At 35.1% G+C, this 12,809-nt stretch overlaps 1 protein-coding gene across 1 annotated transcript; it reads left to right on the top strand.

The window, feature by feature from the left end:
• Positions 1–4,426: 4,426 nt before the first annotated feature.
• Positions 4,427–9,611, top strand: LOC113639646 (aquaporin-8-like). The gene is made up of 5 exons (XM_027141665.2): positions 4,427–4,743; positions 5,027–5,153; positions 5,417–5,631; positions 8,461–8,595; positions 8,723–9,611. The coding sequence occupies exons 1-5, from the start codon at positions 4,460–4,462 to the stop codon at positions 8,763–8,765; spliced, it is 804 nt and encodes a 267-aa protein (XP_026997466.2). The 5' UTR covers positions 4,427–4,459; the 3' UTR covers positions 8,766–9,611.
• Positions 9,612–12,809: the final 3,198 nt, after the last annotated feature.

A 12,809-nucleotide genomic window follows, 5' to 3' on the forward strand; every position in this document is an offset into this window, starting at 1 on the left:
TTACTGGTGAACATTTCTGTGATTTTGCAGCATCTCGGTGCGTCTGTAATCAGAGCATTTCTTTTTTATGCGCTCCGGTATTTTCGCAACGTGATTGCAGGTCCCTGGCAGAAAGGTGCAAGTTCAGAAAGTCTGCGTACTACCAAAAGGGGCGTAGTTCTTTTCTGGGTTTTTATTTATCTATCTATCTATCTATCTATCTATCTATCTATCTATCTATCTATCTATCTATCTATCTATCTATCTATCTATACGTACTGTTTAGAGCTGTGGTATGCTGTTTTGGAAGTGGCCTAAGATTCATAGCCTGCTACTAAATCCATCCATTCTGATATTATATTAGAGTTTTTATTTCTAAACTTTCCACTGATTGAACTTTAGATTATGTAAAGACCTGTTTGTTTTTGTTTTACTGAGATTTGGATTGAACTTATTCATATCAAGGACTATAATCAAAGACAGTTGGTCAGAAGAGACCAACCCTGTCAGAATCCTGAGGCATCTAGAGATGTACAAGCTCCAGTTGTGTTCCACTTCATGGGAATTTGGGCATTTAAAGAGGAGTTGCCAACTAGGAGGTTGTTGTCTTTGAGGACAACAACCTCCTAATCAGTACACAATTGTCATACTGTATACAGTATGACTTTAGAAAGATCATTATTCATAATAACACTCTCTGGTGTTTATAACAATTTATAATCACACCCTCCAGTGTCATCCAAATGAGGATGAGGTTCATTTTTGTGTCAGTTTTTCCTTGGCACAGTCACCGCAGGTTTGCCCACTGGGTATAAATTCAAACACATTTAAATCTAATAGTAATCTTGAACATTTGTATAATATTAATCTTTGTATAACATTAAACTTTTTGTACTTGTGTTCTTTAAAGCTGCTATGAGTCAATGTCTATTATTACAAATACGCTATACAAATAAAATTTAATTTAATTGAAATTCTAAAATTGTTAGATTTTTTTTTTTAAATCATGGACACCTCTTTGAGAGAGGAAATAAAATAATGGTTTGTGCATGCAATGTAGATCTCAAGCCAGTTTCTGCCTGGTATGAAATCTGAATAGTCTATGTGCCATTGTGATTTTTCTTCCTCTCAATTGTTCTAAAACCACTAAAAAAACCCACAAATTTCCTAGTACTGGAATAAACCCTGAATATTTAGTAGAGCAAAGCAATAAATTAACTTATTAACATGGTTAAAAGCAGATGAACAAAAAACAAAAACAAAGAACGTGTTAAACAGCACTTCAGTCACCAGTTTTTCTAGTTTCATCTCCAGCGTCAGTGACCGTAGGCTACAAAGTTAAAAACGTATATAAAAAATTCAGTCAAATCGATATGTAAAATCATTCAGATCTGTGCATCATATTACATTATTTAAAGATATAAAAGTAAAATGTAGTCATGGCCTATCTGCACACACAAGATGTAGATAATCTGAGTCATGGTATGGAATTTCTTTTAAATGTTCAAGATGGAGCTCCACCAGAATCCAGTATTAGATATCCAGAAGCATATCTTTCAACCAGAGATCTTTCCAAAGATCCAAAATCTAAAATAGTTGGTGGTTATAGGTTTTCATTTCAACCAAAACAGAGACCCGGTTGCTTCATGTAACTAACTAGAAGGCATGGCCTCTATTTGACTCTGACTAAAACCTGCAGCCCCACTGGTTGTTTCAGGATAAGATTTCCTCAGTGGCTAATACAACTGATTTAGCTGAGGAATTATCAAACACCGGTTGTACAGGGATGTGGAACACCAAGTCTACTGCAGTAAATTGTTCTTGCTCTACTTGCACAACATAAGTAGCTTTGCAGAAAATAACAAAGATCAAGTGCTACCCACATGTCTCTTAGGTTTCTTTATGCACAGAGAGTTGAAAATAAAATTGTACTCTATCTGTGTAATTTAATACCAACATTTTCATGCTTTTTCCCTTCAAACAATTTTAGCATAACATGTCATTTTATATTTAAAATTGTACGTTTATTTATGCTTTACACATTTAATTAAAAACATTTCCCCCAAAATATCTGTAGCATACAGTGACACTTGCTGCTTTACAGAGTGTGCTTTTTTTCTATGTTCAAACATAAATGCATAGTCTATGCCATGATCTTTTATTTGTTACAGCACTGAATATAACAAATGAAGTTGCATTCATTATTGAGTTTGTTATTGAGTTCTTGTATTAGATTATTTTATTGGTCAGTGGAATGAAATATGTTTAAGCCAAACATTAATTACTGAAAAACAAATCAATGTCCATAAATAATGTGTATATATATTATATATATTAGCCATAATACTATGAGTGATATTTCAGTACTTAATTTTAAAAAAAAATTGTGCGGGGGGGGGGGGGGGATTGAGTGGTTTGAGGGTTTGAATAGTTGCCTAGAAAAAGGGCCCACGGGGTAAAAAAAAAAAAAAGTCTCTAAACTGTCATAAAAATGTAGTCTGCTCCCACCTGGTGGTCAGTATTGGAAATGTAATAATACTTTATACCAGACAGCAGCAATAATTGCACTGGAAAAAGGTGAAAACCCACCTTCTACAATTGATTTGCTGTGTTATATATATTTAAAAGCTTAGTAGTAATTAGTATTTCAAAAGCACTTACTCATTTGCTTAAAAATAAACATATTGTATTGGTGGGATTCACTCAACATCCACTTTATTAGGAACACCTATAAACCTGCTTATTTTTGCACTTATCTAATAAGTCACTTGTGTGTCAGTAAAATTATGCAGATACGAGTCTGCAGCTTCAGTTAATGTACACATCAACCTTTAGAATGAGGACAAATTGTGATTTCAGCGACTGAGTGATTTTGACTGTGGCCTGGCTGTGGGATCCAGAGGGGCTCATTTGAGTATTAGTATAATTGCTGATCTCCTGGGATTTTCACAAATTATAGTCTCTAGAGTTTTCTCAGAAGAGTGCAATGGTGAAAAAGCATTCAGTGAACAACAGCTCTGCAGATGGAAATATCTAGTTGATGAGAGAGATCAACAACAATGGCTAGACTGGTTCAAACTGACAGAAAGGCTACAGTAACTCAGGTAACCACTCTGTACAATTTTGGTGAGCAGAAAAGCATCTCAGAATGTTGAACCTTGAGTCTACAACAGCAGAAGAACACTTCCACTTCTTTCAGCCAAAGAAAGCTGAGGCTACAGTGGACACAGACTATAAAAAATGTACCCTGGTCTGATGAATCTTGATTTCCAAAGACCCACACAGATGAGGGAAGAGAATTTGGTGCCAACAGCATGAATCCAGTGACCCAACCTGCCTTGTGTCAAAACTTCACGCCTATTTGATTATCAATGGTGACCATGTGCATCCTTTAAGTTTTTGGGTGGAGAATGTTGTGTCTCCCTTGACAATTCTTCTGCCCAAGGAATGGGTCAAGTGTGAAAATTAGCTGTGCAAAGTTCTGTGGCATAAATACGGTCTGTGCCTTTTCAAATTGTGGAAAGAAAGATACACTTCAGAATTATTTGTCATTGTACTGTTATAGACAGACAGAGAGTTTCTTGAAATTTGGGTGAAACTAACATCTCAGTGCAAATCCGATCTGCAAATACAGTCTCAGTCATATTTTCTATTCATCTAGTATACTGAACCTTATCTTATGATCTTTTCAACAACTTGAGTGCAGAAAATCAAATATTTCCCAACACATGACCAACAGAAAAAAACGCCTATACATCCACTAGTTTGTTTGTTCTTGATTAATGCACATTCGTGTACCAAATGGTCACTGTACTTTACACTGTATTTTATCAAAGGTCTAATGATAACAAATGGTCAGAGTCTCACAAAAGCACATACACGTTTAGATATGTAAAGTTCACACACTGAAACTAATATTATTTCAGAAAACAGCATTTTCAAACAGTTCAAACAAAAGATTAAAAAGAAGAATGGTGCAACCATTTTTGATAAATTCCACTGCTCACTAATTATCTTTCGTCCATTATTATCATCACACTCATGTCTGATTGATAAATAAATAAATAAATAAATAAATAAATGCAGCAATAACCTGTCAAATGGCCAACTAAAGCTGAAGTCTATTGATCTAATATTTTAGTTTTAAGTTTTTAATTCTTTAAATGAAAGTAATTTACATTATTTCCTTTTCATAGTTAACGATTAACCCACTTAAATTTACTCACTTAAACAGAAAGCTCTATTCGTGCATCATTTTCTTTCCATTGTTTTACCCATGTAACATTTTCACAACTGTTCATAAGACATTCATGAAACAACTGTGCAACACATTTGGCATAAAAGTCAATATTAGGTATTAGTTCTTCCACATCCCACTTTGTACCTCCCATGTTTCTTCTCTCCTCCTTCTTTCTTATGTTTATCAGCCCAATATCACCCTGCTTAACTGTACTGCCAGCTCCATCCATCAACTGCCAGCATGAGCACACGCCAATCAAAAAACAACTCAGACACAGACCTGTGTACCTCAGTTAGCGTGTTCGATGTAGAGCCAGTAGTGGAGGAGACGGCAATCCATCGTATTGTCAATGTTTTTCAGCCCTATATCCAGCCCTGTGTGGCTGAACTGGTGGGCTCCACGCTTTTCATCTTCACTGGCTGCATGTCTGTCATAGAGAATCCACAGGACACTGGGAGTCTGCAGCCAGCTCTAGCACATGGCCTCGCACTGAGCATCGTCATTGCACTGTTTGGGGAGATCAGGTATTCACCGACTACCGTATACAGCGACTTCACTTTTTTCCTGCAACAATTAATTTACACTATTTACTCTTTTTGAATTTATTTATGACAAATTTGTTCAATGCAATTCTACAACAAAATCAACATACTTATAAAAACTAACACTTTTTTTATGCATCATTCATCACATGTATTTTTATGATATCCACAGACAGTAAAACATGATATTCTGTTAACCTGCTAGATTTTAAAATGAACGTACAGGAATTCAGCTATGTGCATTGACACAACTTTGTTCCTGCAGTGGAGGTCACTTCAACCCCGCTGTCTCTGTATCTGTTTACCTGATTGGGGGTCTTAATGTTATTCTGTTGATACCGTATATTATGGCACAACTGTGTGGTGGACTCATTGGAGCAGGTCTGGCTAAAGTAAGTCGCATATTATTCACTGAGCTAGAATGTTTAAAATCTGTTAAATATCCAGTGTATCTCCATGCACGTTATTTATCTTAGACCAACTTTGCTTATCTGTATTTGTTCGTTTCTTATACTCACGCTGCTTGACATTATCAGGAATACAGGAAACTGAGTGGTGTTGCACAGATTGTCTAAAAGCAAATTAATGACTCAATGACTATTATATACATCTAAGATACATTTATGAAGATGTAATATTCTCTTCTGTTTCTTAGAGTATCTCACTAGCACACAATTACTACAATGCATCTGGTGGTGCATTTAACACAGTCCAAGAGCGAGCACAGGTTGAACCTGCTGTTATAGCTGAGATGGTAATGTCACTGTTCCTGACTATGTCAGTGTGCATGGGAGCGGTGAATGGCAAGACACGTACCTTACTAGCTCCATTCTGTATTGGATTGACAGTTGCTGCCGATATCTTAGCAGGGTGAGTATGGCATGATAACATACACTAGACTTTAATTTGATTCATTAATTTTTAATCAGACTGATATTAAAAACAGATGTTCCTCAAGATTTTCCTTTTTATTTCCTGTATTTTATTATCTGACAGTCTGAAGGTTTGTTACATAACCTATGATTATCCTTCTTGGTGTGACTTTTGGCAGTAAGGAAATTAAAAGTAAATTGTGATTGCAGTCAGGAGGAAATACAGGACTCACCTTGTCGGATATTTGTTCTTGTGTCTGTTCCTTTTGGCAGCTCCTATATCTCCTCTGACCTACACATTTGTTGATAGCTCAGTTTTTGTTGGTTGGAAAACGTGACTCAAAGCACAGCTATGAAAGTATAAGGGGATGCCATAATGTTTTATTTTGCCAGACCTTACACAGTAATTTGCTGCTAATGTACCAGAACTTAACCTCAACTTGCATTCTTACTTGCATAAGTGGTTTTAGTAGCTCTAATATTGTTTTACTATAGTTGTAAAACAATAAGGAAAGGTTTCTCTATAGTAGCATGCAGAATTTCTGCCAAATCTGCCACAGATGTCTTTCTTCATCCAAAATATCTGCACTTCTGATTATTTGGACTGCTTTTCAAATATGTCATGTCAGTTATGTGTACTCAGGGCTGGAGTGCTTGAACCCGCAAGGCCAGTTTATGCATCTCGTACTGTATCCTTAACCACCAGTATTATATCCTTAAACACATGAACTCTCCATGCAGTCTCCAGTCACCTAAACCTGTGTTTCCATTTCTACCAACTTCTAGTCTCACAACTTTTTTATGAATACATTGTTTGCTTTGTTGAAAAATCATTATTATCTTTTTTTAAATTATTTTTTATAATGTTTTTAATTGCACCAACTCTTTTTTTTATTGCTTATGTTTTTTTAGATGTGATTCAGAGGCATTTTGTGTACTCTTTATGACGTAAAATGCATCTATAATACATCTAGTGTCATTTCACATTTTTATTTTCATGTGAATAATCATTATCCAGATATACAGTAATCCTGATACTGAAGATGCCTGGCATGAGTAAGTTTAAATAGGGTTTGAGAACTTCCCTATCACACTTTAAAATAAGTTTAGAACCTAGAATTATATTTAAGAACCATTAAAAATCTTAGAAAGTAATTCAAGGAGTAATGAAGGCTATTTAGACATAAACATATGACTAAATAACTCTCTCCAGACAAAAACAGCAGCTGGATCCATTAAACTTATAATGAACTGTGAGTCTTCCTCATTGTTTCCAGCCTCATTAACACAAAGCCTCACAGCAAGTGAGCAGTCAGGGTATAATTAGGGCACCGTTAAAGAACACTAAACCTAATGCTCAAGGCTTCTACATGGGCCGAGGTATCCTACCCGTGCAGCTTGCATATTATTGTTCTTACTTAATTTGTGTAAAATGTTGCTTATTTTACACATTTTATTTAATTAGTGTGTTTAACTGTAGATATTGTGACTAAGCAGCTTTACAGTAGAATGTCTCCAGTTTGATCATGTGCTCAAGCCACAATGTAACACTTTAATATTTTGTTTTAATATTTTGTAATAAAGGAAAACTTTGTCGGTTTCCTCAGGGTTCACTGGTTTCCTTCCACCTCTCAAAATACATGCATGTAGGTGGACTGGCTACGATAAATTGCTCTTCTGTGTAAATTAATGTGTTCAGGATGCAATGTATTCAGGAAGCCCAGGCTGTATTTCCAGCCAATTTCTCAGCTTTCATGTGATATGATTGAATCCATGACTACTTTGGCCAGTATAAAGGGCTTAATGAATGTTATCTGTTTACATCATTTGCTGAAATTCTACCTAAAATAAATTTCACACTTTACTGTCATCCAAGTAGAAGATGGGCAGCTTTCCAGTGTAAATTGTTCCACACATCATTTTTTTCTCTAGATAAAGGTGTACAGTGTTCAGAGGCACACTGATTTCAACATCTGGAGCGGCAGCAGTTGCACTTGCTTTAGCCAGAATAAATGCTTAAAGTTGAAAGGATATAAGTCCTTATTATACCGACAGCTTTATGCTAAGAAATGATCAGCCCTGTGCATTGTAGTTAATTTATATCTTTTTAGTCTCTTTCTAAGAAAGACAAAACAATGTGAATCAGTATTGCCTCCTGCTATTGTTTCAAATGCTCAACAATGTATATTAGTTGAGCTGAGGCAAAAGTGAGCAAGCTCAAATTTCTTGTGACGTTAGAATAAGCCCCCCCACTGCCACCTGAATAAATACTCTTACTCACACAGCCTTCATATGTTCAATACACCATCTGTGTTTTCATCTTTCCCAGTTTCTATCACATCAATTACCGTGGGTCATATGGTTAATCTCTCCCAACATGTAAGAGCGCAGTAACCAATTACCCATAACCTAAGAGTGCCAGCTCACACTGTCTGACCTTTTGGTATGCACTTCCCTCTGTACATTTCTTTTTTATTTCTTCATTTTGGCCAATACAAACTAAATTTATTTGTCTTTATAGCTTCAAATATTGTTCAGCTCAGTGCTCTACTTGCTCTCATTAAGGTGGCCAATGAGAACAAATCTATAGAAAAACTGAATTTGTTGGGTTTTATTGCTATTCTGGGATCTTTTGACTCTTTTCAGCTGTCCAAATATAATATGATATGGAGATACAGTATGGAAAAGAAATCAGACCCCCTTTAGTAAAAATTGAAAACTTGATGATGGATAGAAAGATGTGACAGATTTGCTGATTGCCTGTGCTGTGACCTAATACGAATGATTTAATATGCTGTACACAGTGTACATATTGTTTATCATTTAGAGGAGCAGTCTCTGGAGCATGCATGAACCCAGCACGTGCTTTCGGACCAGCAGCAGTAGCAAATTACTGGACATATCACTGGATCTACTGGATTGGACCCATAGCTGGTGCAGTGCTCACTGCTACTCTCATTCGGTAAATATGCAGCTACAGTAAATTATATTTATTTTAAAATTATTATATATATTATTATAAATATTAACAAATGTCTTACGATACTCTAGATTTGTTCATATTGCATGTTGCTTTTATACTTTTCTAGGTTGATGCTGGGGGACGAGAAGATTAGAGTGATACTGAAGTAACCTGACAAAAAAAAAATCTATGTAAATTATGTCACTAGTTCTTCCACTCTGTCGTTTCTAAGTGTTTAATCAGTCAGTTTTGGTACTTCATAATAATACAAAATAGTACCTAATATAGGCAACAGAATATAATATAATACAGTAGAATAGGTCAGAATTTTGAGTATTTCTCAAATTTAAAATATTTTGATTAACGTGGTGTGACACTTGACATATACACACAAAAACAAATTACATGTAATTTTTTTTAAAATAAAAGTTCAAAGTTTCAAACATGATCTTCATATGACTTTTAAACTGTTGCACATAATTCTTTTTAACAGCTTCAGCAGTAATGTACAATCTACATATCTACTATGCAGTGTGAGTCTTTTCATTGCTCATTGTTCAGTTTAATGGTACTGTATATAATGCTTGGAGACCGGCTTGGGTTGGTTATTTTTTTTCTTTTTTCTTTTTTAAATGTATGCCACATTTGAATTTTCAGTTCATTACCTTGCTGAAGAATCACTGACTATATAATTGGGATTGAAATTTCTTTATAAATCTGATAAACATGTCAACAGCAAATCACCCTGTTTTTCAGTAGGAATTTCAAATAAAGCTTAAGCTAATTTATATAGAAGTAAAAACAAGCCTTGAGAGAACAAGAACATCAAATTTCCATTTCATATTTATGGCATTTAACTACTACTAAACTCTATGTGCATAATTTAAAAAGCAGAACCTCAAGGATCAAAGATTTCCTTAGACCTAATGATACCTTATGTACATAATATATTCTATACTGTCTCTTATTCTTCCCATCACTGTAACTCCACCGTAATCATGCTGGCGGTATCTTGAATTGATTGTGCTATAGATGGTCTTTATCATTTCATAGTCATATTCAGATGTATTCTATTTTTTATTGTGTTTTTTTTTTTTGCAGTATATGTAATAAATCTTTCCACTTATCTACGTCACGTGATTATCTCTGTCTTTTTCATAAGAGTACACTTGTAAAATCATGATCAACATTCAACAAGTATATAGATTATATATTAGAAGCTATTCTTAACCTCATTTTATAATTCATCTAATACTTTAAAGTTAAAATACACACATTTAAGTAAAACCTTTTAACTATAACCATGAAAAGAAATATGTTTCTTACAGCCATGTTTTTGTTTTTGTATCAGGGAAAGTTCCAAGTAGAATTCCTTCCAAACCCTTACAAACCATTCTGTGGTGTTATTTATATTAAATTCTGACTAATGTTTTTAATTCATTATTCTCTGCAATTTGAATGATCAGTAATAAGGAAGAACGTGGTATTTTACTGCTTAATATTTTAAGTGGAGGACATTTTTAGTGGTTAGCACATTTGACTCACACATTCCTTGTGTGTGTGTGTGTGTGTGTGTGTGTGTGTGTGTGTGTGTGTGTGTGTGTGTGTGTGTGTGTGTGTGTGTGTGTGTGTGTGTGTGTGTGTGTGTGTGTGTGTGTGTGTGATAGGCTGCCCTCATTGCCAGAGTTCATGGGCTCAGCTCCAGATTCCCAGTGACCATTTTTAGGATAAGAGGTACAGAACATGGATGGATGGATGGATAGATGTAGTTCCTTCATTGAAAATTATCATTCTCTTTTAAGTAAATGAAAACGTCTGAGAGATGCATTAATTTTACAAAATGCCTTTCAGGTGTTTACAAACTGACCAAATGATCAGCAGAGACCCAGACTGGACAGCAAGACACAAATTTTACTGCAGCTGCTGAGACCACACAGGTTTCAAAACGACAGCTGAGGAGTTGCTAAGAACCAGTTAGATAAGGCAGTAGCATGGACGAAGTGGTAAATCCAACACCATGGAATATCAGTTTCAGAAATTGTAGCTTGACTCTTTCATCTCCTGCTGAGTTGTTAAAACATGTTTGAACAGTGTATTAGACATGATAACACCACGTCTGGTGTTCTTTGCTGCAAATATTAGAATTTTTGGCTTTCAAGCTAAATATCTTGAATCAACAAATGTCAATAAAGGCTCAGCTGGACAGCACTGTGTGAGTTGTAGTGGCAAGATTTCAATTTCAAGCACAAGGTTTGACTATTCAAATAATATGAAAATAGTCTTAAAACTTGAGAAAAGCCCTCACATTAATAAGTGCTTGTTAAATCATAAGAACAGACTCACATGTTGCCCCATCAGTTCAAACCTCCAGCCACCAGCTCACCTCTGTAGTGGCATTTAAGAAAAGCCAGAAGTAGAACAAAGTGAAAGCAGAATTAAATTCATTCGGTTATTTTTTCACTTCATTTTTGCTTTGTTCTCTTTTGAGATGTGATGTTTCTGGCACATTTCTGAATAAAAAAATAAATAACAATTAAAAAATTCATTTATTATTTAATGGGATTTATTTGAAGCTCAAAGGTGTGCATTTTGTTGCATTTCGAAAAACAATTATATTTTCTTGCACTGTTTATTATTATTATTATTTTTATTTTTATTTTTCAAATGAGATGCAAGAGTAAATTTGTACATTTGAAAAATTCCCATATATTATTCAATGTGTCTAACAATTCAAACAATTCAATGGTGTTTAGCCAGGCAGGTATATGATGACTATATGGAGCTTTATCCTTTCTTATATACAAATGGGTTCCTCCAGTATTCATATCAAGGTATACCATTCCATTTTAAATTTGGTTTAAATGCTTTAGTAAAAATTTAAGGTCATTATTAAAATCTAGATGTGTTTCTCTCAAATTTTACTCATGCAGTAATTTAAACAAACAAACAAATAAGAAAAATAAATAAATGTTCATCTGCCGGGAATAATCAAACGTTAACGTTTAAATGTTTAAGTTATTTGATTATAGCTCTAACATTATAAATCTTTAAAATACTTTCTCCAGATTTTATCTGCAATGAGATAAAGGCGAGTGTGTGGACAATTGTGATCAATTTTCTTAATGACATTAAAGAATTTTATTGATGGATTAAAAGTGGTAGCTGAATTACCATGAATAATTACCATGAATTACTCCTTACCATGAGTCAGGTGTGATCAATAAAGCTGACATGCATTTTGCTCCAGTTGAGGCTGGGTTCTGCTCCTCATTACCTTATGAATTGAAAGAAAAAGGATTCCGTCAGTTAAGTTGCAGCAAAACTTGATTAGAAACCAAGAATGAAGAGGAAAGGAGGTATTTTGTTCAGAGAGGAGAGAGCCAGTATCAGATTTAGCTTTTGTGTATGGTTCCTGCTTCCTCTGTGGAGTAAGTGCAGTGAAAAGATGGACTGAGTGGATGGCTATCATGCTGTTTCACATTGTGCAGCAGCACAGCAGTGGCCCACATGGGAAAGCTTGGCAGGCGGTGCTCTAAACTAATTAGCCAGCGTATAGAGTGAACTCCCATCGGTCTTCCAAGCCAGGGGCATTGCGCTCCCCTGAGATCCCTGGCTCGTTCCACCACTAAACTGCCCCCGCTGTGGGAAGTCTAGCAGATGGGGCTCAGACTGGAACCAAATGCCCAAGGCTGAGTAGAACAATAGTGGATGGACACAAACTAAATAAAGCATTCATTTCCTTAGCCTGCCTGACAGATGCATACAGATGTGCTAGAAGATTCATGCCAAGAAAATCAGTAATTGGCAGAAATTAGATGTTGTTAATATATTTCATGAATGTTTTGAAACAAATGTGTGTAGACGCCTTTAACAAATAATGACAGTAAATTTTTGCACCCATATTTGAGTATATATTTTACTGTAGAGATTTACAGACAACAGATTTTCGGACATAATGTCTTATACATTACATTATAATTAAGCATGTATTTTTCAAAAGAAAAAAAATCAAATTGATGACAAAGTTAATTAAAAACAAGCCATGTAAAAGAGAAGGACAAGTAAAGGAAAAACCAACATAGAGGATCTAAACAAAATGGTGAGCCTTGACATACATCTTACATACCTCTAGAGCAATGATCACCATTCTTTCAGAGGATATTCTCTCAGTTTTAATGATGGTGGAGATGATGAGATGAACTGTCTAACGGGTT

Source organism: Tachysurus fulvidraco, chromosome 15 (genome assembly GCF_022655615.1).
Source record: "Tachysurus fulvidraco isolate hzauxx_2018 chromosome 15, HZAU_PFXX_2.0, whole genome shotgun sequence".
In the NCBI taxonomy this organism is placed as follows: Eukaryota; Metazoa; Chordata; class Actinopteri; order Siluriformes; family Bagridae; genus Tachysurus; species Tachysurus fulvidraco.